We start from the raw sequence: 24,370 nt of genomic DNA, 5'->3' as shown, positions 1-24,370 counted from the left end.
CCTGTGATGTTTGTAATGCCAAAAAAATAAAAAATAAAAAAATAAAAAAATAAATAAATATTTCGATGCACTGTGGCCATATAATGAAAGTTGGTGGGGTCCAATGTTGTGTAGACCCCAATGACTTTCATTATATGAACAAAATGTCTTTTTTTTTCTCAAATTAAACTTGCTATCTTTTATACCACAAAAACATTTACACTTCTTTGAATAATTACTTTTATCTTATTGAAAGTATTATTGAAAGTAGTCTCTTATGCTCATCAAAGCTGCATTTATTTACAATCATGTTAGACCTATGATAGAAACATGTTAGTAACATGCTAATATGTTAGAAACAGGCTAAAAACAGGCTAATCATGCTAGAAACATGTTTAAAAACAAGATAAAACATGCTAATCAAGTTCGAAACATGCTATCAACATATTTAAACATGCTATGGCTGAAGGAAATTCAACTTTGCCATCACAGGAATACATTTTTACGGTATATATACATGCGAATCATGCTAAAAATATGTTAAAAACATGCTGATCATGCTAACAATATGCTAACAACCTGTTAGTCATGCTAAAAACATGTTAGCAACATTCTAATAATGTTAAAAACATGTTATAAACATGCTAATCATGTTAGACTCAAGATAGAAACATGTTAGTAACAAGCTAATCATGCTAGAAACATGTTTAAAAACATGCTGAAACATGCTAATCAAGTTAAAAACTTGCTAGCAACATATTTAAACATGCTATGGCTGAAGGAAATTCAACTTTGCCATCACAGGAATAAATTTTTACGATATATATACATGCAAATCATGCTAAAAACATGATAAAAACATGCTGATCATGCTAACAACCTGTTAGTCATGTTAAAAACATGTTAGCAACATTCTAATAATGTTAAAAACATGTTATAAACATGCTAATCACTTTAGAAACATGTTAAAAACATGCTAAAACATGCTAATCAAGTTAGAAACATGCTAGCAACATATTTAAACATTCTATGGCTGAAGGAAATTCAACTTTGCCATCACAGGAATATATTGTTTTACGGTATATATACATGCTAATAATGCTAGAAACATGTTATAAACATGCTAAAACATGCTGATCATGCTAACAATATACTAACAACCTGTTAATCATGCTAAAAATATGTTAGGAAAACATTCTAATAATGTTAAAAACGTTGGAAACAGGCTAATCGTGTTAGAGTCGTGATATAAACATGTTAGTAACATGTTAATTTGAAAACATGTTAAAAACATGTTAGCAACATTCTAGTAATGTTAGAAACATGTTATAACATGCTAATCATGTTAGACTCAAGATAGAAACATGTTAGTAACATGCTAATATGTTAGAAACAGGCTAAAACATGCTAGCAACATATTTAAACATGCTATGGCTGAAGGAAATTCAACTTTGCCATCACAGGAATAAATTGTTTAAAATGTTTAAATTATATTAAAATGAATTAGAATAGTATTTCACAATATTACTGTTTTTACTGTATTTTGCTGTGATCAAATAAATGCAGGCTCAAAAAAAAAAATCATACTAGGCATCATAGTCAAAATGATGTGTAGTGTGTTACGTAACAAATTATATTAGCCAATATACATATCCCTCAACCAATAAATCGTGCAGGATAGCCATAGACAGGTTGTGTTGGGATTGAACCAATCTTAATGAAAAATTTAATGTTCTCCAAGCATAGAAAGACTGCACTGGTACTTCAATTATTCATGTGTTGTACAGAGACATTGATCAGAGGCCAGTGTTTGCCCTCGTTTTGCCCTCAAAATGTCACCCACTGAAGTCTCCCATGTGTGCTTTTTGACACGCTGTCTGCACACAGATGTCTAGACGAGAGCAGAGAGATGAGACTGATTCATTATGGGAGTAAGGGAGCTGTACAGTGATTCCTCAACACATGATGGTGGGAGTGTGAACTGATGGGAAACTCTGGGGTGGTTCAATCCAGATGTCTTTCTTTAGAGTAAGGAAGTGCGGTGTGACTCACACAGACTCTCTCTTTCTCACTGCCATGACACTCTTGTTATATTGCAGCCTATATTATCATCTTGAGATAATTGTATAATCAATTTGAGACACCCCTTTGTTAAGATATGACACTCTTAAGCCACACAGTGAAAAATACATTGCAGAGGAGAGGAAACTGACAACACAATGACAGACAAGACAGAGCAGGTTGTTTTAGGTATGAAACAAAGTCTTGGGTTTCAAAGTGTTGTCATTTTTTAGGAAATTCAAACAATAAATGCCGTTTTGTGGCTCTTTAATGTATCACGACAGATCGCCGTAGCGCCTCATTTAAAGCGGCACGTGAACTGATCATCTCTTTCTCTTTACTCGTTATAGCATGAAATAAACAACATTAATAAACAACAAGCAAAACATTTTGCAAGTTCAAGACCACCAACGTAAACTCTTCTGTCTGGTTTGTTTGTTGTTACTATTTTCTGTTATTATTTCTCTTTCTCTGTACACACACACACACACACACACACACACCCCATTCAAATGTTTGGGGTCAGTAATTTTTTTTTCTTTAAGAAACTTACATTTTTATACAGAAGGATACATTGCATTGATTAAATTTGACAGGTAAATTCTATTTAAAATATGTTGTTTTGAACTTTTGTACATCAAAAGAATCACAAAAAATAAGCAGCTTAGCTGTTTTTAACATTAATAATAACTAGATGTGTAAAGTTTGAAAACAAACTTTGAAGTTGGCTTGGAAAAGCTTAGCCTGAAAATTTAAAGCAATTGTAAAACCTTGTTTGAAACTTTAGAGATGGATTAGAGATGTTGCTAACATGTTTTTAACATAATTTGCATGGTGTTACATGTTGCTAACATGTTTTAGCCTGTTTCTAAAAAATGAGCATACTAACATGTTTCTATCATGAGTCTAACATGATTAGCATGTTTCTAGCATGTTTTTAACATCATTATAATGTTGGTAACGTTTTTTAACATGTTGCTAGCATGTTTTAACATGGTTTTTAACATGTTACTAGCATGTTTCTAGCATGTTTAGCATTTTTATAGCTAGCATGTTGCTAAACATGAAAAAGTCCAGCTAAAAAACACAGCTGATTTAGTAAAAAATAAAATAAAAAAAGGCTTAAAACCAGCTGAATTGTCATACAGCTAAATACAGCTGGTTTAAGCCACTTTAAACCCAGCCTGGGAGACCCTGGTTTTAGCTGTTTCTCAGTAGGGAGTTGTTAAGCTTTGCTACAATGACATACAGCTTAAATACACCTTAAGTGTCATTGTACAAAAGTTTTCACCCCCTCAATGAGTCTGTGGGATTTTTGGTTGGTTCTGGTAGTCAGATTACGAAAACCGTTAGTCTGATTGGTTAGAAAAGATATAGCACGCCGACTCAGACCAGTCTAAAGGTCTGATCCGAGTTTGGTGTTTGTAGCTTGAAAGATGCAGACTTGGGGAGCAAAAAAGACTTCTAACAAAAACATATACTGACCCCAAACATTTGAATGGTAGCATTTTTTTTGTCACCTAAAATAGCATAATATAATTAATATGACAGAAAAATAATTGCATATTTTAAAATATTCTATGTGCAAGACTGAAATAAGGCATTCAAATCTATACGAATAAGCCACGAGACTAAATAAAAAAGGACAAAATATTAGAAAAACCTGTTTTATAGTCAGTAAATATTTTGAGGCAAGTCATTAAATTTACATTTCATTTATCCACTGTGCATTGGGCATCAACAGCAAGTTTTTCATATTACTAATGTTCTCTCAGAAAACCATTGTGCCTTTTAATTTTTAGATTTGCATTCCATATATCTATTTATAAAAGCTTTTTTTGTTGCTCACAATGTGCTGGAAGCTTTAAAGACCACTCGGACCACTCCACATATTTGCATGGACTGCGAGAAATTCATTTTGAAAAAAAAAAAAAAGCTCAAATAACATTTGAAATCACCTTGATCATAAGAAGCAAAAATTCAAAATGCAAAGCAGTCGGCACACACCTGAGAGGCAAGGCCACCAATACGTAACACTTAAAACTCTACATTAAAAAAAGAAAGAGGAAGAAAGCAGTCTCAAATACAAAATTTGGTTGGTAAAACACCACAGTGATTTTGTAGAATTTGCAGTCAGTCACTTGTGCTCCTGCAAAATAAGTTTTCATTTTTATTTTGTGGCTCCAGGTTTGGCCCATCTCCTGTACCCTCGGGGCAACTACTGGATTTCTGACCGGCCTCCTCGCCGCTCCCGTCTGGATCCACTGGCATCGCAAACAGCTCACCTACAAGCTCAAGTGAGGAAAGAATGACACAATCACAGGCCACAAGGAACTGAGATAAAGAGATCCAGGCTGGAGTCAAAAAAAAAAAAAAAAACGGCTGTCCATCCCAGTACGTGCTCCAAGGACTCTGAGGTCACATTTACAACACAAAAAAAATCTGTTGTTTCTGTGTTTGTTTTTTGTAGGATAGATATTTAATTTGTCGTACGCTCCTAATGGCAGTATATTTATTCGATCATTCCTCTAGCTGTTCCTGTAAATGAAGCTTGAGACATTTTGTAAAAAGCAACAGTTTTGCAACCCAAATTGAGATGCGGAGTTTCCCTTTTTGAAGTTAAATAAAGTCTTACTTCTGTAAATGAACGATGGGTTTGGTTGTGCTGTTTAGGCCTGTCTGGGTTTCGTCTCTCGAATGACACGGAAATACAGTTCGATTGTTCTTAGTCATTAGAAAGAGTGTCTCAAACATCCTTTTCACTGTCTGTTTTCTGTGCTTTTATGTTAAAAAAAAATCATTTTATCCGTTTCCTTGTATTCCATATCTCAATGTTTAGTGTTCTTGTGTCATTTCTCCCTGAACAATGTGTCTTTTTGTCAGTTCTGCCTGTCATTCACCCCTAACTTGGACTTTCTGGGCCCATTGGTTTGCCTTGCTTCAGTTGGTCACCGTCAGTTCTTGCTTTCTTTCACTGGACGCCCCTGAGCTGGTGTATCATGTGATGAGGCAGCAGTTGATGCAGCGTGGGCCCAGTCTTCGCTTGAGTGCACCTTTCTTAGGAGCCAGAATGGCTATAATGGCCTCATCAAACACAGTCTTCAGGCCTTTTTGTGTCAACGCTGAACATTCAACATAACAGCAGGCACCAATCTGGAAAGGCATAGAAAACGAGACACCTTTTTAGGTCGAACCGGCAAGTCATGACAATCTTTTCACTTTCCTTTTGAGTTCTTTCTCAGAAGCAAGTTTCAGTTTTATTTTGTACTTGAGAAAAGGGAAGTATTCATTTTCCTCACCTCTTTTGCTAGCTTTTGGCCTTGTTCTGTCACAATGGGTTTTTCCTTAACGTCATTCAGCTTGGCAATAGTCTTGGGGTCGTCCCGCAGGTCAATCTACAGCCGAAACAGAAGACGGAGTTACAGTGAAGCGAGCTCAACGTGAGGGGTTAACTGTACGAGCATATGCTGCATTTCTTTGGAGGACGGCGGATGAGATTCCATATGATGGGGTTTGTTTTTAGAGCAGAAGGCTCCAGGAAATTCAACCCAAGACCAGATGGTGGCATGCGTCTGCAGACTCCCCTTTCACCTAAAAAGTACCACCGCAGTTGTCTAGGAGGGTCTCCGTCTTCCCTGTTTCTAATTAAAATTCCATTTCATCTAAGTTTGAGTTTTTGCCAGCTCCTCTCCACAAAAAGCTGCTCTCCATACATCCACTGAGGTATTACCAAAACCACTACACAGAGCGGTACTTCCCTCACATCTTCCAATTAGGCGTGTGGAGCACAAATTGAAAAGGTTTCCTTTAAATATGTCAGCAGCTGAACTGAAGTAAAGCTTTGTAGGGTTCAGGGTACTGTCAAAATTACAAATCTAATATTTATGGATGTTTAAAAGGACAGTTCTCCCAAAAATGAAAATTCTGTCATTAATTACTCGCCCTCATGTCGTTCCAAAACCGTAAAACCTTCGTTCATTTTTGAAACATAAATTAAGATATTTTTGATGAAATCCGAGAGCTTTCTGACCCTGCGTAAACTGTAACGCAACTGAAACGGCCCAGAAAGGTAGTAAGGACAGTTAAAATAGTCCATATGACATCAGTGGTTCAGCTATAATGTTATGAACCTACAAGAATACTTTTTTTGTGCACAAAGAAACCAAAAAAAGACTTTGACTTTGATAATGAACCGTTTATTCTTCCTCGTCAGTCTTCAACGCGTTCAAGGCTATACTGATATTTTCATGCCTTCTGATGATCCTTTACTTTTATATATTGCTATAAATTTGAAATAAAGCGGAAAAACATTTATAATTTGTATCTCATGATGACAAAAAAAAGAAAAATGACAATTGAAAGCTAAGCTATGTTATATTTAAAAACAACAAAGCACCAAATGATTTACTGGGTGGCTGGCGCACTACAAATAATAAATGGAAGATGTTAAATATGTCTAATCATTTACTGTATTATACCATGAATAAAACAACTTGTGAATAGTCACTTAACGTTATATAGAAAAGACAACAATGTAACCTATGTTAACGAACTGAAGCCCACTTCAACCTTTAGAACGCATTGTTGTTTTTAATTAAATACATGTGAGGAAGGAAAGATTGGACGTCACAGATGTTTTTGCAGAGTAGGTTGTGGAATTTTCCAAAAGAAAACAGTATAATTTAATGAACTGATTCACATGAGTACAGTGATCTGTCACACCACATTAAAGAGCTTGAAAAATACATTATTGGAAGACACAGTTTGTATTTCCCTATAAAACTGATTTTAAAAGCAGAGCGTTTGTTTTCTATTAAAAGTACTAAAAGCACAAAGCTTATTGCTATTGGGCGGCTGGCACGCTACAAATAACGAATGCAATAAAAGACATTATTTCAAAGCATACGGTCCCCACGAGTATGACACATGGTATGATTTCTGCTAATAATCCCACATATATTTGTGGTGTATTAAAAAGGGTTAAATGAGAGCTAAGGCGGCCCCCAAAGGAATGTCGATTGGGCGTGTAAGCTGATGTTGAGAGAAAAAGCTGTTCATATTCATATGTTTGTTAATAAATATCACATTCTTGATATTAAGCTGTTTCCACGAGTCCATAAAAATGCACTCTTTCTCATCCCAGTAAGATGATGTGGCCGCTCAGATGCAACAATATTTAAAAAAAAAAATTCAGTGGCCTAGCAACTTTTCCCGGTGCTCTCAATCTGGGCCATTTGCATGCATAATATAGGCTATACGCTCAAAATATTATGACTTTAATTTCTACAATTTAAGTTCTCCAAACATATCGATTTTTATTGTCCAAACATTTCGACTTTAGTCTCGCAATCTTACATTTTTTTTTTTTTTTTTAACGTGGCACTAAAACGCCGTTGTACTATCGCTTTAATTTCCAAATGTTAAATCATCAAACTTTTATTTTGATGGAAAGCCACAGGGAGCCCTTAAAACTTCTCTTTTGTTGATAAGTGCTTCTCATTACAAGTATGGGAAGATGTTAGAGCATGTTGCGTCCCCAAATGCACATTAAATCAGCCCAAACTCACAAATACAGACGCTGAGATGAGTTTGCATAGAGCAGCTTTGATAATCGCACTAAGCCGTATCATGTTTTCGGTTTTATCCCGATTTAACGTGCAGCTCTAGTTCAGGGTCCTTGTTCCCATGACTCTCTTGCCCCCTTTCTTATCGATTGCACTGCATCTGTATTCATCTCACTCCGTGGGCTGATTAAGACAGGAAGCGTGCACACAGCAATAAACATGACCTGACAGGACTGGGGCTGATGACAAACCCTCACTCTTAACACACACACACGTGCAGGTTATAGTATTTGGCAAACCACAGTCAGAAGCCATTTGGACATTTTCATTGACAACATCATGCTATGAACACTGTATGACTGAACCCTTCATGATGGCACACAAATCAATATATTCAATCAATAATATTACCACAATTTAACCACACATCAGTTACAATACATTAGATTCTCCCAGAACATAAATATATGTAGCATCAGTAATTAAGAAAGTCACCACAGAATGAACAAAAACAGAAAATAAATGTGCTTGGGCTACATTTGGAATAGGCGGCCTATCATAAGGATTTAAGGCCTGTTCATACCAAGAACGCTAACTATAAAGAATATAGCTGCAAGCAGTGATTACTGGGGTTCAAGCGCTTCAAGGCATTTAAGCACATGTGAAAAAAAGGACATTATTTAGCAAGCCTGTAACCACCTACATCAATGATTTAAAAAACATTTTCAGCAAATCCAGGTAAGTTACCATAGAATTATTATGTTTTTAACACGTATGACTGTTATAGTGCCAGCTGAGGTCCAATCTCCTTAAAACTTTGCATGCTTGTTTAGAATCACCTGTCGCATGGGCTCACCAGGTTGTTGAAGTTTTGAGTTTTCCTTCAGGCTTTATAGGATTTTGGGTAAATTTGGACAGGCCCCTTTTCTAAACGACCCCATTATAGGTTCCCAAAGGGTAAATTTCAATATTTTTTGGTAATTATTGACCTATAGAGTCCAGAGAATTGCACTGCAGTGTTTTTTTCCCAGGTTGAGTGAAAAACCTAGGACTAGTTCGCAAAAGTAGTTTTTTTTTTTTTTTTTTTTTTTTTTGTACATCTTCTCAATCATTTAACAAACAATTTGATTGAAAGCAGTGGTTCTAGAGGCAAAGTTCTCCAGAATGAGGAGTTCTATTATACAAAATGAATATTGTGTGTATGTAGAGTTGTCAAAAGGTACCAGGTTCAGTACTTTCTGTACTAAAATTTTAAAAACGTCCATTTCCCGCTCATATTTGAGCGCTGTTGAGCCGATTTTTAAATGAGTGAGCGCTCGCTGAGGAGCGGGAAATGGACGTTTTTAAAATTTCAGTACCGAAAGTACCGAACCCGGGATCTTTTGACAACTCTGTGTCTCTCTGCACTGGTTTGGTTTCGATCGGGCGAAAAACCTTGGACTGGTTTGCAAAAGTATATTTTCCGAAAAATCCAAAATACAGAAAATTTTTCCAGGCTCACGATCAAATATGCGTTTTGTCTGGCATGAGCCAAGAATTCTGACGACATAAGACACTGGAGTCTGCGACTGATGGTTTAGGAGCTATGAGCGATTTTGTACTTTTTTTATCACTGTAGGCCAACTGGAGCAAGCCTTGGTGATGTTTTCGGCGGTTTGAATACTACCACCCCTCCCAGTTTCAAGTCTCTGCGACTTACGGTTTGGTCTGCATGATCAGTTTTACATGGAGATTTCTAGCCCATTCTAACAATTACAATAGGATTTCAGCACTACACTACCTCTCATAACTATATATCAGCATTCACACCAGCGGCTCGTGATAGCAGAATTGATAAAGTGTCATTTATCAGCTGGAAAAAAATTGCTCTGAGTGATTCCAACATTATTATTTTTCTATGCCTTTAACTTTATAGCTGTGGTGTGGACGCTGCTATAACGCAGCTATGTTTGAATTTTTTTTTGTTGCCAATTTCTGCAGTTTCACATTCAATTACATTACTGTTGTATGTAGCATGTAGGCGTGCGTACCTGAGTGCCGATGAGCAGGTAAGGGACGTTGGGTGCGTACTCCTGCAGCTCAGGGACCCACTCCTCTCTCACGTTCTGGAAGCTGGCTGGATTCACCACGGAGAAGCAAATGAGGAAGACATCTGTCATGGGGTAGGACAGGGGTCGCAGGCGATCATAGTCCTCCTGTCAGAGCAGAGGACACTGGGTAAAACAAGCACTGTGCCTTTTTTACTATTCATCAGGTCAAAAATGCAGCAGGAATGCATTCAAAGGTTGTCATCAGAAGCATATGCTTTAGTAAATTATCCTATTATGAGTATGCTATGAATACAAAGTGTCATTTCTTTCACTAACAATCTTAACAAATAGCAACCACTACTGTATTGAATCTCTGTCCACAAATGCGCTGCAATGGAACATTATCAACAATCACTTAAGCAGCAACCAGAAATTACGCTGACCCCAATGATCAAGATTAATATGATTTAGATTACGGCTCATGACCCATAAATCCATATTTCATTCAATAGTGTTTCCTCCATCTCCCTATTCGTCCTCTAAAACAGCACAGAGGCAGAGACATGTCCTCTGGAAACCAGAAACCCCAGACGCTACAACAGATAAGCCTGGATTTACAGGGGACATGTGACTGATATTTTTGGGAACTTGTTTTTTCCCTATGTGTGTGTGTGTGTGTTGTTGTGTCTCCACAGGCAGTGTGTGTGTTGGTATGCAATCATCCATGGTTATTCTTTCTAATGAGAGTGTGTCTAAACTATAACAGCATGTGCCTCTGGCCATGCGTTGCAGTATAAACATTTCATTTGCGACAGGGAACCATCCTGGGCTTCCAGAAAAGAAACCTCTGTAATGTGGAGCCAGAGTTTCTAAGCTTCAGAGTTTAATTTACCGTGACGCCTCTCATCTTGGAGCACCTTTGCATCTGAACCGCAAGGGATGTTACTAACAACTGCCAACTGAAGACTGCGAGGGAAAAGCACTTCTGCGAATTTGGAGCCCTTCAGGATTTCTGAAGCCTTGTGGTGCGGTCAGATTAAAACATCCAGAGAAGCGTCCATTGTCTATTTTCAGTAGCGCACAGATGTTAAAGCACAGCTCAAAAAGAAGTCACTTTCAAAACAAACAGCTTGGTCAACGTGGTGAATTTGTGTGACCAATTTAAACAAGCGGTGGAATTATTTGATTTTGCTCGTGAAACTTCGCAGAACGACTTCACACAACAATTTCTTCTCTTCTGTGTCAGTCTTCATCAGTAACAGTTGTTACTGCTGGCAAATGATCATGGTATAAGTGGGATAATTCACGGCTAGCTGTGAATTAAACAAATTTAACGCACTTTGCGGAGGAGTCGTTTAATTTGAGTAATGCACGGCTAGCCGTGGATTATTCCTTATCTGCAAAGCAGCTCTCCAGTGTGTTAATGTTTTTACTCATGTCATTTTTTACTTGGGATGTCACAATACTCAATATAATATTGAACCGTTCGGTACGACATCCACGGTTCAATACGCACTTGTGAATTGCGTTTTTTCGGTTTTGCTTTTAAATAATTTCCTCTTTTTTTTTCTCTCGAAATTTGCTGTGTGTGCCCGCGATTTCACGTGCTGAGATGAGGAAACGCCTCCCCGCTTGTATTTGAAAAAGCAAAACACGCAGAGCATCTTCCCTTCTAATGACATGCAATGACAAGCCTTTCTAAACCTGTTGTCCAACAAAAGAGAACATTATAACTTATTTTTACTTCACAGCATCAGTCGAGTGTTTGAAATAACTTCCTTTTGTGATCTGATGTGGCTTCTTATCATAGAATGAGGCAGACAATATATTCTACACTGTATGTCGATTAGCAAAGGCTTACAAATATACTTAATCATTATGAAAATACCCGAAGTGTGACTTGAAGAACACAAATAAACCATATATTATTGCAGACGAGTGTTTATTGTCCTTAACCCTTTCACTTGTGAGTTTAAAATATTCTATCTGACCTCCAAGAGTGAGTTTTTAGGCGACCGTTATTTTAGAACGTTCCCTTTGTTGTTTCCATGGCGAAATACATGCAAGTAAGTGGCTGGTGAACTGGGAAAGGAATGGAGAGAATTATATCGTTATTTACACTATGTGTATCTAAAATGTATCAAACATGTCGGCAAATTATACTTGAATCAATTGTTATTGCTGCTTCCATAGACATCCGTGTGTATTTTACAAAGTCTAAATGTATTGTTTCACTAGTACTAAAATAAATCTTTATGTGGTTGAAAACACTGCATAATTTTGAATGTGGCAGTTGCGTGACGTCACCGAACGTTCTAAATTCCATATGTGGGACCGTACCGCTCAAAGGGTTAAATTTCATCATTCAAAACGTTTAACGTTATGCCTTTATCCATATTACAGAAGCTGCAACGTAACGTAATCAGTGCTACTTCTTTGACGCATATGTGAATTTTCTGCTCGAGTGAAACCCATCCTATTTTGCGTAAAAATCGGAAAAATAATACCTCTCTCAAAAGAATATTAAGCAGACATTTAATAATCCACACTTTTTCCAGTCTACAGAGGTTTACAGAAGTATTTTGTTGTTAATTAGATGCAAAAACACTTGATGCGGCAAGCTATCAAAACCGAACCGAACCAAAAACCGTGGTTAAAAACCGAGGTACGTATTGAACCGTGGACTAACTGTATTGTTGCATCCCTATTTTTTACTCATGTTTTTACTCATGACTTTGACAGAATAAACAGAAGAAATTAACTGGAGAAGAAGGTGGAGCTCTAGAACACACCATCCTATTACATCATCACTAAGAACCAATGGAAGTTCGAAGGTGTTACCAGCTGACGTGAACTTTTCTGGAGAGTTCACTTGTAGATGCTTTGAACTTCTGAAATAAATTCAGAACAAATTCATTTTGGCCTGATTTTGTTTAAAATGATTTCCCACCATTCGTTTTTCGATATACCGGGGCCTTTAGGGTGGATTGTAGGACAGTTTAGGAAAGCTTGCTTTGAGCAACATCAAGCACACACAGTCATTACACACAACACAGCCAGACAGACGCTCATCCATCAAGAAGATTGGCGAGCGATATAAACCTTCTGTTTTTACTTGCAACTGTCAATGTTTCAAGGCTAAATGTGCCGTTCTGTGGCTCAGATATGAACCTTCGATATATAGCCTCAAGAATTACAGCCCAAAACGGTTTGCTTCTGCTGTAGGGAGACCGCCCTGTTCCTGCCACATGACAAATCAAGATTTGTTGCGACATAACCTGACAAAACAAAGTTGAGCAGGTGCTTCTGTGGTGTAAGTGAGAGTGTTGTGCGAGTGTGTGCGTTGGCCCTGCGGGGCGACTGCGTTATAAATACACTCGCTGCCCATCCTCTGGTCTGTTCAAACATTCTACAGGGGCAGGGTGGGAGGGATGGTATTATTTACAGCTGCCCTTTGCCAAAACTGAACGTAGAATAAGCCAGCACATCATCCACCCACGTCTCCTGCATATCTACTGCTACCTCCAGAGAACACACATTTAACAAGTTTGTGTCTGTGTTGGGGAGTCGATAATGAAATGTAAAATGCTACGAACTTAAAGGTGAAATGTGTAATTTTCAAGCCACTAGCAGCACCAAACAGAATTACAATCTACTTGTAAAAAAGGCACAATATGATTGAAGATAACATTGAATTTCACAGTACTATTGATCAAAAGTTAGGGATCAGTAAGAATTGTAATGTTTTTTAAAGACTCTTATGCTCATCAAAGTTCCATTTTTTGATTAAAAAAAAAAAAAAAAACGTAATACTATGAAATATTATTGCCATTTAAAATCATTGTTTTATATTTTAATATACTTTAAAGTATAATTTATTTCTGTGATACAAAGCTGAATTTTCATCAGCTATTACACAGCCAATATGCTGATTTATTATCAATGCTGGAAACAGTTGTGATACTTAATATTTATCTGGAACACGTGATAATTTTTTCAGGATTCTTTGATGAATGAAAAGTTAAAAAGAACAGCGTTTATTCAAAATAGAAATCTTTTCTAACAGTATAAGTCTTCACTATCAATTTTTATCCATTTTTGCACACTCTTAAAAGTATTAATTTCTTTCAAAGAAACTATTGCTACAAAAAATATATATATTTTAAATAAAATTCTTTTTAACGTTTTATTCAAAGAATCTTGAAAAAATATTACAGATTCCAAAAAATATTTAAAAACACAACTGTTTTCAACAAGGATAATAAATCAGCCTATTAAAATGATTTCTTAAGGATCATGTGACACTGAAGACTGGAGTAATGATGCTGAAAATTCAGCTTTGCATCACAGGAATAAATTCTATTTTGAAGTCTATTAAAATAGAAAAACACTATTTTAAACTGCAATAATATTTCACAATATTGCAGTTTCTTTCTGTATTTTTATACAATAAACACAGCCTTGATGAGCAGAAAAGACTTCTTTAAAAACATCTTACTAATCTCAAATTTTTAAACGGCAATGTATATTTGAAGAGTTTATTTGCAAAAACAGATAACTCCGTTTTTTTTTTTTTTAATTTTCAAAAATCATGTCTTTATTGTGTTTTGTTGTGTTAGTTTTTTTAGTTATTTTTACTATACCAAAATAACCCAACTGCAGTTTGACTGAGATTAACTGGAATGCACAACGAAAAAACATGATTTTTGAAAATGATAATTTCTATTCATATGTATAGAAATGTAAAATATAATATAAAATTAAAATGTAGTTTGACTGTAAAAGAAATACATTGAAACGGTAGCTTGTCAAGCTATAAGCTTCCCATAAATAAAGTAGTTTCCACAACACTGGTTACTATTGTAGCATAAAAAGTCAGCTAAGCTGAAACAGCCTGCTTTACTGGCTTGTAACGAAGTTAAAAAACATTTTAAATTGTGGCCTGTGAAAACCAGTTGATTAAATAGGTTTTTATATTAGTGCTTCATTCCCTTGAAAATGCCCTGTGACGGCTTATCACGATCCAGAGCTTGTTAATAATGAAATATGTGACATTTCTGTAGAAACCGTATGTGTGTGTGTGTGTATGTGTGTGTGAGCGTGTATACCTGTGTGTGCGTGAGCGCCCTGCTCTTTTGAGAGCTGAGGGAAATGGATTGAAAAACGCGAGACAGCAGTCTAATGCAGTGAACCTGGAAACACCCTTCTCTGCTGCCTGCTGCCGTCATTACCATACAGCTCTCCCTCCAGCTGATACCACTGACAACAGACAGCCTCTGAATGCACGCATTTCTCCTGGAGTATGAATACACTGACAATACAGTCAATTGTACACAATCTCTGCTCCACACATAGTACTGTATAAGACAACTCCAGTCTCTGTCCTTCTTTTTGTTTCTTACAAAAGCAAATATCTGATATGGGATGAAGGAGGACTATCAGGCGTTTGTTATCAGTAGTGACATGCCTAGTCACTGTCCTTTACTTGCTACAGACATCAGAATGATATATTGCTTCATTCTCCCTAACACACACATATACACATACTCTCAGTTTAAAATGTTTGTATGTTGGAGTCTATATTAAATAAAAAATACTATTTTATACTGAAATACACACTACCAGTCAAAAGTTTTTGAACAGTTACATTTATCATGTTTTTTAAATACGTCTCTTCTGCTCACCAAGCCTGCATTTATTTGATTGAAAGTACAGCAAAAACAGTACAATTTTGAAATATTTTTACTGTTTAAAATAACAGACTTCTATTTAAATATGTAATGTAATTTATTCCTGTGATTTCAAAGCTGAATTTTTAGCATCATTACTCCACTCACATGATCTTTGATTTGCTCAAAAACATTTATTATCATTGTTGAAAACAGCCGAGTAGAATTTTTTTCTGAAATTGTTTCTGCATTTATCTGAAATAGAAATCTTTTAACATTATACATGTCTTCATAATCACTTTTGATCAATTTAAAGCATCCTTGCTAAATAATGGTATTAATTTATATAATTTCTTTCAAAAAAAAAAAAAAAAAAGGTTGTGTGTAATGTTACAAAAGCTTTTTATTTCAGATATATATATATTTGATCTGTGGATCTTTCTATTCATCAAAGAATCATGAAAAAAAATTACTCAGCTGTTTTAAATATTAATAATAATAATAATAATAATAATAATATTAAAAATATTTATTGAACAGCAAAAAAGGATCATGTGACACTGAAGACTGGAGTAATGATGCTGAAAATTTAGCTTTGATCACAGGAACAAATTACATTTTAAAATATATTCAAATCGAAAGCAGTTATTTTAAACAGTAAAAATATTTCACAATATTACTGTTGTTGCTGTTTTGGATCAAATAAATGCAGGCTTGGTAAGCAGAAGAGAATTAAAAAATATATATATTTACAATTAAAAACTTTTGACTGGTAGTGTAAATGGCTATTGTGTAAATATTGTATTTTTTTTATGTTTTTTTAAATAAATCTCTTATTCTCACTAAGGCTGCATTTATTTGATCAAAAGCACAGTAAAAACAATAATATTACAAAGTATTATTACAATTTATTCCTGTGATGCCAAAGTTGAATTTTCAGCATCATTACGCCAGTCTTCAGTGTCATATGACCCTTCAGAAATCATTCTAATATGCTGACTTGGTGCTCAATAAACATCTCCCTCTTATTCTTATTATTCCATATATTGTATAGTATACGTTTCATATCAGCATCAGTCAGCATCTATTGAAATTTATGCTACGCTGTTCTGTTTCAATCGCACAGTGTTGACTGTGTCTGGTTTTTATTGCAGCACAATTTACAACACTGGGCTAATAAAGCAAGCATCTATCCATCCATCACTCAGAGTGCAATTGCCTTGGCCTTTTCTCTTCCCTCACCCCTTGTCTTTCAGATCAGATTCCAATCGGTCTGTCTGTACAGCCCTCCTGAAAGATTCCCACAGTCACAGAGATGACTTGAGAGAGACCAGTATGGTAGAAAGAGAAAGAAAGTGTTTTTACACTACTGTTCCTATAAAACATTTATCTCCAGAGCCCCCCTGCTCTCCATTTACTGCATGTATAAATGTCTTCCTGTACTCTTAATTCAATCAGATTTAAACTGTTTGTATGTATGTGTGTGAGTAACTATACATTCAGAAATCTGTCTTTGTTTGTCAATCCTCCGTATAATGAGTATGTGAATGTGTGTTAGGTTATCTGTATGGATTTGCTGTGAGGGAATAAGTGGGTCAATCTGCAGTTGATAGTCTCTTTGCTGTTAGCACCTCATTCCTTACGTAAGACAACAGGAATCAGAGGGAGAGACTGAAAAAGCAGCAAACTAAAATTACCCACAAGGCCCACTTATGCAAGTTGAAAAAGAACGAAAGTGGGAATGAAATGGTTGGGTGATTTTCTACAGAAAATGTTATATTCAGAAGGAGAAGGAGTCTTGAGGAAGGAGATGAAGAAAGAAAGAGGCTCCTGTGCCTTTATCCAAAGAGAATAATTCATGGCTGTGTTTACTCAGACGATGCAGATTAATTGAAGCTCGCTGCGCGGTACAGCGAATAAACACACACACAGGCGGATTACTCAGCCTGGATGAAGCTCTGTCAGGTCTTTGCTCTCACACTTCCTCCAGGAGCTGAACTGGATTGGGACTACATGTTCTTAACCAACCAAGACAAATGCGGTTGGCAAGGATCCACAATATTTCAGTGACCTTATTGGTTTCAGTCTGTTGCTACGATCCAGAATGTGGCGGCACGTTTGCTCTCACTCCATTGGCTTCCTGTAACTGCCAGCATCAAATTCAATGCTCTGATCTGGCCGTCCGTTGTGACTGACTCTGGAACAGCATTCTCCTACTTTACCACAGGTCTATGCTCTCTCCCATCCTCTGAGGTCAGTGAGTGAGCTGTGTCTGGTGGTACCATCATAATGACACATTCATTTACAAGAACCTTCACTCTCTCAATTCCACTTTGGTGGAACTTGCTTCGCAACTCAGCTGATATGCTAAGACCTTACAACCTCAAGAAACGGGCAGTTCTGCAAGTAATTAAAGGAGAAGTCCACTTCCAGAACAACAATTTACAGATAATGTACTCACCCCCTTGTCATCCAAGATGTTCATGTCTTTCTTTATGTATTTTTAGGAAAACATTTCAGAATTTTTCTCCATATAATGGACTGATACGGTGCCCCGATTTTGAACTTCCAAAATGCTGTTTAAATGCGGCTTCAAACGATCCCAAATGCGGTTTTAAACGATCCCATCCGAGGGAAAAGGGTTGTATCTAGCAAAACGATTGGTTATTTTCATAAAAATAATATAATTTATATACTTTTTAATGTCAAACGCTCGTCTTGTCTTGTTCTTCCCGACCTCTGTTTTATTCCGGTTCATGACAGTTAGGGTATGTCGAAAAACATGTTCTCCCTCAACTTAAAAATCATCCTAAATCGTAGTGATGTAGGATGATTTTGAAATGATTTTTAAAGATGAGGGAGAAAATACGATCAGAGTTTTTCAACATACCCTAACTGTCTTGAGTCAGAATACACAGAGTTCAGGAAGAGCAAGACATGACGAGCATTTGAGATTAAAAAGTACTTAAACTGTATTTTTTTAGTGAAAATAACCAATCGTTTCGCTAGATTAGACCCTTCTTTCTCGGTTACAACCACATTTGGGATCGCTTGAAGCTGCATTAAAACTGCATTTTGGAAGTTCAAACTCAGGGCACCATATCAGTCCATTATATGGAGAAAAATCCTGAAATGTTTTCCTCAAAAAACACGATTTCTTTACGACTGAAAGACATGAACATCTTGGATGACAAGGAGGTGAGTACATTATCTGTAAATTGTTGTCCTGGAAGTGGACTTCTCCTTTAAAGGAGAAGGTTACTTCCAGAGCAAAAATAATAACGAATAAACAACAAAAACTGACAGCGTGTTGTGAATAAAATATAAAATGCAGACACTTTATTACAGTTTAAAAAGTTTTAAATATGGATACATTTCTTACACAAACGCATCGATTTGCTTCAGATGGCCTTTATTAACCCTGCCGGAGCCGTGTGAAGTAGTTTTTATGATGCATGGATGCAGTTTTTTTGGACCTCAAATACACCCATTCACTGCCATTATAAAGCTTAGAAGAGCTAGAACATTTAATATATCTCCAATTCTATTCGTCTGAAAGAAGAAAGCCATATACACCTAGGATAGCTTGAGGGTGAATAAATCATGGGGTAATTTCCATTTTTGGGTGAACTAGTTATAAAAAAACATAAGACAATTTCATTCAGTCTACAAACTGTTTGCTTTTTCAGTCCCGTCTTCACTAATAAAAGACATAAATATGTCTGTGTTTGTGTGTGACTCAAAGTCAATGTCCTATTTTCATTCCAGAAATAAAATTCAAAGCAGTTGAGAATAAAAAGAACATATTATGTGAGCAGTTTACAAACACTAACATTCTTGTGGTTCAAAATACCGTCCAGTTATCTGCTTGGTCACGAGGAAGCCTGAGCCCCAGAAGGGGCAAAAAGGCAGTTGGGTACTCCAGGGTGGGAGGGTTTCCTGGATTGAAAAAGAAAACTGCAGCTGTACTTCACATCTGGGGCCCAGTTCCCTCTCCGAGGCTCATTAGGAGCATGACAACTCAAAGCCATTTTAAAACATCACCTCAGTGAAGAAAGAAGGACTGAGAGTAGAGGACAAAAGGTCAAGATTAGATGGTTGAGATGGAGCTGTGAGACAGATGCCAGCATCTAAGAGGTTGCCCCTTTACTGACACTAGCCAGCTTACTATCTGACTCCCCCCGAGGCAATTAGCATGTCAGGACCAATCAGACAGAAAGTCAGTGAAGGCATCCAACAGACATGCATCTGCTTATGAGCCAAGCGACACTCTCCTTCAGAGCAACCACAGGGTTGAAACTATTTTTAACATACTAAAATAGAACGAACACCTGCCTATTTTTCCAATATCAATACTCTTTATTCACTGCACAAAGTGTACCAGAAAACTGTCGCTCCTTTCTCTCCTCCCAATGAGGTTTAAAATCACATAGCGTTGGAGCACACACTCATTAACACACATGCCTGAGAAGGGCAAGTCACCCTTTGTCATACAAAGGGAATTCTGATGAGGTCCTTTATCTAGTCAACGCAGAAGGGAATGCATATGGAATATATAAATTGGAATATTGCAGTCAAACGCATTATAATACTGCTGGAGAAGAATGTAATTATAGATGTGAGATGTCTAAAAGTGCAAACAGATGATTAGTTTGGCCCTCAAAAGTATTCAAAATTATCTGATCATTCAAACACTGATCCGAAGGCATTTTATTTCTACCAAACATTTCCAGTTCAAAAAACTAAAAGTGTATTTTTATCACTATTTTAGAGAGGTCCCACTGCCACACCATAAATTTTCATGGTACTCTCGTTAACGCACATCGAAGACTGACATGGAAGAGATTAAATTGTTGAAGAAAGTCATTATTTTTGTTTTCTTCGCACTTACAAGTATTCTTGTAACTCTTCAAATTAGGGTTGAACCACTGATGTCACATTATTTTAACTATTTTAACTATTATGACTATTTTAAGAATGTCCTTCATAACTTTCTGGGCCTTGAGCGTTTTAGTTGCGTTGCTTTCTATACAGGGTCAGAAAGCTTTCGGATTTCATCAAAAATATCTTTTTGTGCTCCGAAGATGATCAAAGGTTTTACAGGTTTGGAACGACATGAGGGTAATTCATGACAGAATTTTCTTATTTTTGGGTGAACTGCTTCCTAAAGAACATCAGCTTTGAATTTAACCCTCTTTCCAGTTCTTCGTCTAAACGAATCCTCTTGATCAAGTGATCGTCATGGTTTCTGTACGGTACTAACTGGTGCCAGCTGTGGAGAGAGGCTGCACGTGAGAAGGGTTTTCTGTGTTTGAACTGCCTCGAATCTAATCCCCACCACTTGGCCCTCAGTGACACTTCTACACATCTGGCCCACTACTCACATTCTTTGTCTTTTTAAAGAACAACGCTTAATGGGAAAAAAGCCAACCGTGTCAGATGCACTACTTCACTATGTCTAAGAACTAAGAACTTCAAAGTGGATTTCATAGATCTCATGGATTTAGTATGTTCTGAAGTTCTGGCAATCATTTTGTGTGCTTCATGATCATCATTCAAACAGCATGGAAAATACTATGATACAGTTTTCTATCATATCTGAATGAAACTACTCTAATACAACGCACACTAATCTTACATTGCAAAAATGCTCTGATGTCTTTATTTGAACTGCGTGGAATGTTAATTGAAATCAGCCATCTTCTAATGTTCAAACGAAAGAGCAAAGAAAGTTTCACTAGACATTAAATCCATAGAATAAATAAATCATTAGAGATCAAAGACTATGAGCTCTGACAGATATTCAGCTTTCAGATTTTTTTCTAACAGTTCTGCATTATTGGCCTTGGGCGAGAAGGAATCAAGCTCAGAGTTCAGTCTACATTTACAGCTACTTTGATGGATGTATACATGTACCAACACATAGTTTGGTGTTGTGAGAAAAACCTCAAGAAATAACCTGACATACAATGCATATACTCAGTTTGATGTATCCAAATATGCATACTTCCCTACTACGTACAGTTGAAGTCAAAAGTTTACATACACCTTGCAAAATTGCAAAATGTTAATCATTTTACCAAAATAAGAGGGATCATATAAAATGCATGTTATTTTTTATTTAATACTGACCTGAATAAGATACTTCACATAAAAGACATTTATATATAGTCCACAAGAGAAAGTAATAGCTGAATTTATAAAATTGACCTTGTTCAAAAGTTTACATACACTTGATTCTTAATACTGAATTGTTCCAGTATCTGAATGATCCACAGCTTTTTTTTTTTTTTTTTTGGTTTAGCGATAGTTGTTCATGAGTCCCTTGTTTGTCCTGAACAGCTAAACTGCCTTCTGCTCTTCAGAAAAATCCTTCAGGTCCCACCAGTTCTTTGGTTTTTCAACATTTTTGTGTATTTGAACCCTTTCCGACAATGACTGTATGATTTTGAGATCCATCTTTTCACACTGAGGACAACTGAGAGACTCATACGCAACTATTACAGAAGGCTCAAACGCTCACTGATGCTTCAAAGGGAAACACAATGCATTAAAAGCCAGGGGGTGAAACTTTTTGAACTTGATGATCAAGGCAAATGTAACTTATTTTGTCTTCTGGCATACATGTATCTTCTGTAGCTTATGAAGGGCAGTACTAAATTAAAAAATATGATATTTAGGCATATGATATTTATTCTTTTCAAAAGTTTACACCCCTGGCCCTTAATGCATCGTGTTTCCTTCTGAAGCATCAGTGAGTGTTTGAACCTTCTGTAATAGTTGCATATGAGTCCTACAGTGGTCCTCAGTGTGAAAAGATGGATCTCAACTATTATTTTCTATACGTAAACATCTTTTATGTGAAATATCATATTCAGGTCAGTACTACAAAAATAACATGCATTTTGTATGATCCCTCATATTTTGATAAAATAATTAACCTTTTGCAAATTTTGCAAGGTGTATGTAAACTTTTGACTTCGACTGTAGCTGGGAAAAAACAGTATGTGAAAAAAGTAGTGTGTCCAAACTCAAATTATTGATAAAATAGGCACCCAGGTGATATACTACTTCTGGCAAGATTCTGAAATGCACATTCAACAGACTTTACTGTCCAGTGACACCATGACAGAGGATTTGTGAATAGCAGTTAAGCAACACAGCTGACACAGAATGTCACAAGACAATGACAACACCAAAACCTAGTACATCCAGATACTTCTACAGTTGTGAAGTAAGTTATTCAAAAGAAGTACTAATTCAGAGAGTATAAGATTTCAGACACAGCTTTAGCCTTTCAGGTCACAAGTTTTAAACTTCCCATTTATAATGCTAAACCTCAAGATACTTATTCCTCTAGACTACACCACTTGTGAGAAGTATTGCTCAAGGGATGTTCAATTTGAGATCTTCTATCATATTCACTTTCAACAACTTTGTTAAAACAGAGGAGGGGAAAATGCTGTTGCATTCCCACTGCTTCACATGTTTGTCTTTCCTCTGAGAGACGCTAGTGTGTACTCACCTGTTGAGTTTTCGCATTGGATTAGTGATTAAAGACACAGTTCAACCAAAAATGAAAAATCTGTAATCTAACACTCACGCTTTTTGACTCATATGACGTTCTTTATTCTGTGGAACACTAAAGGAGAAGTTAAACAGAATTAAGGACTGACAGCTTTTCATTGCATCTTTTTCCACACAACAAAACTGAACGCTGACTGAGACTACCATTATACCAACTTCATATTATGCGTTCCACAGAAGAAAGCAAGTCATAAAAGTTTGGAACGACATGAGGTGAAGTAAATGACATTTCTGGATGAGTTCTCTCTTTAAATCACCGCCATACAAAGCCAAGAAGTCTCAGGACGCATCTGAACAGGCCACCGTGTACTTTGCCTGAATCGATCGAGTTACTATTGCTAATGAAAAGGCCTCAGGCCAATGAGAGAGGAATGGTTTAACCCTACCTGACCCGCAGTGTCATACAGCCCCAGCAGGTACTGTTTTCCCCCAACCGTCACACTCACTGAAAACAAAATCACGTTATTAGTTTAAACATGGGACTGAAATTATCCTACATGATTAAGTAAAGGATGTTGGTCATGTATTAGTTATTTCTGAAAAGGTGAAATGTAAACGTGAAAGAGGGATGCAGTTTATTAAAATGCATTTCTAAAGAAGTGAAAGAGGTACTCAGTTTAGTTTATTTCTGATCATGTGAGAGAGGAATGCAATTTTGTTTATTTCTGAAGTGAAAGAGGTTTTCAATCACATTGTATTTAGTTCTTATCAAAAGAAAAAGGAATGTAAATGGGTTTGTTTATTTCTGATCAAGGGTGATGAATCGTGGCATAAGGATGCTGATGTGCACCAGTTGCATCCTCAGCCCACAGGTGGTTTCCATTATAGAGACACAAGCGCAACACAATGCAAGTCACTCTGAGGTCTTGCAAATACGACGAAATGAATGTTAAATACATTTACATCAAACAGACAGTGAAATGTTGATTCATATTCATTATGTCGCAGTAATACGCTGGTGTATTTACCTGCATAATGATCAAAGACAGTGGGCACATATTCCTCTGGAAACGCGTCGTTGGCATAGCTCATCAGCAGACAAGTTTTTCCAACGGCGCCGTCGCCGACGACCACGCATTTCAACATGATGCTGCCGGTTCCGTTTGCCATGACGATAACAAAACACTTGAAATCACCATCTTCGGCTGCTAGAGATGTATCCCGCGTTACTGAAGCTCCCTTCAGGCGTCACCACCACCAGCAGCAGCGCCGCGCTCGGGCAGCAAAAACAGCTGAAATGCCATTTCCTCCACCCCGCTTCCCAAATTTGGCATTGACTGAGGCTTTCCCCTTCTCAATACTGGCACACGCCGAGCGTGTGCCGCTTCCGTGAGATGGAAGCAAGCGACAAACTTCGCGTTGTCAAGACATCAACCTGAAAGGCGTGTATGCAACACCATACGCCCTCACGACTGTCCCACTTTCCCTACTTTCCAAGCCCAGTATCACCTCCTCTGACTCTTGAGCCCAACACGGATTG

The 24,370-nt window shown here is 36.8% G+C and overlaps 2 protein-coding genes across 2 annotated transcripts in view; one reads left to right on the top strand and one right to left on the bottom strand.

The window, feature by feature from the left end:
• pigf (phosphatidylinositol glycan anchor biosynthesis, class F) overlaps positions 1–4,688 on the top strand; it is a 9,551-nt gene extending 4,863 nt beyond the window's left edge. The window contains exon 6 of the mRNA XM_051124489.1: positions 4,228–4,688. Within this exon, the coding sequence (XP_050980446.1) occupies positions 4,228–4,341 (114 nt within the window). The 3' untranslated portion in view covers positions 4,342–4,688. The remainder of the gene's footprint in view (positions 1–4,227) is intronic.
• Positions 3,950–24,370, bottom strand: rhoq (ras homolog family member Q). Its single transcript, XM_051124490.1, has 5 exons — positions 23,859–24,370; positions 23,277–23,335; positions 9,635–9,799; positions 5,340–5,435; positions 3,950–5,193 (listed from the first exon to the last, which is right to left on the bottom strand). The coding sequence occupies exons 1-5, from the start codon at positions 23,998–24,000 to the stop codon at positions 5,038–5,040; spliced, it is 618 nt and encodes a 205-aa protein (XP_050980447.1). The 5' UTR covers positions 24,001–24,370; the 3' UTR covers positions 3,950–5,037.

The sequence above is a fragment of the Labeo rohita genome, chromosome 12 (assembly GCF_022985175.1).
Source record: "Labeo rohita strain BAU-BD-2019 chromosome 12, IGBB_LRoh.1.0, whole genome shotgun sequence".
NCBI classification, from domain to species: Eukaryota; Metazoa; Chordata; class Actinopteri; order Cypriniformes; family Cyprinidae; genus Labeo; species Labeo rohita.
Note: the sequence above shows the minus strand (reverse complement) of the source record. Positions and strands in the feature narration are given on the sequence as shown.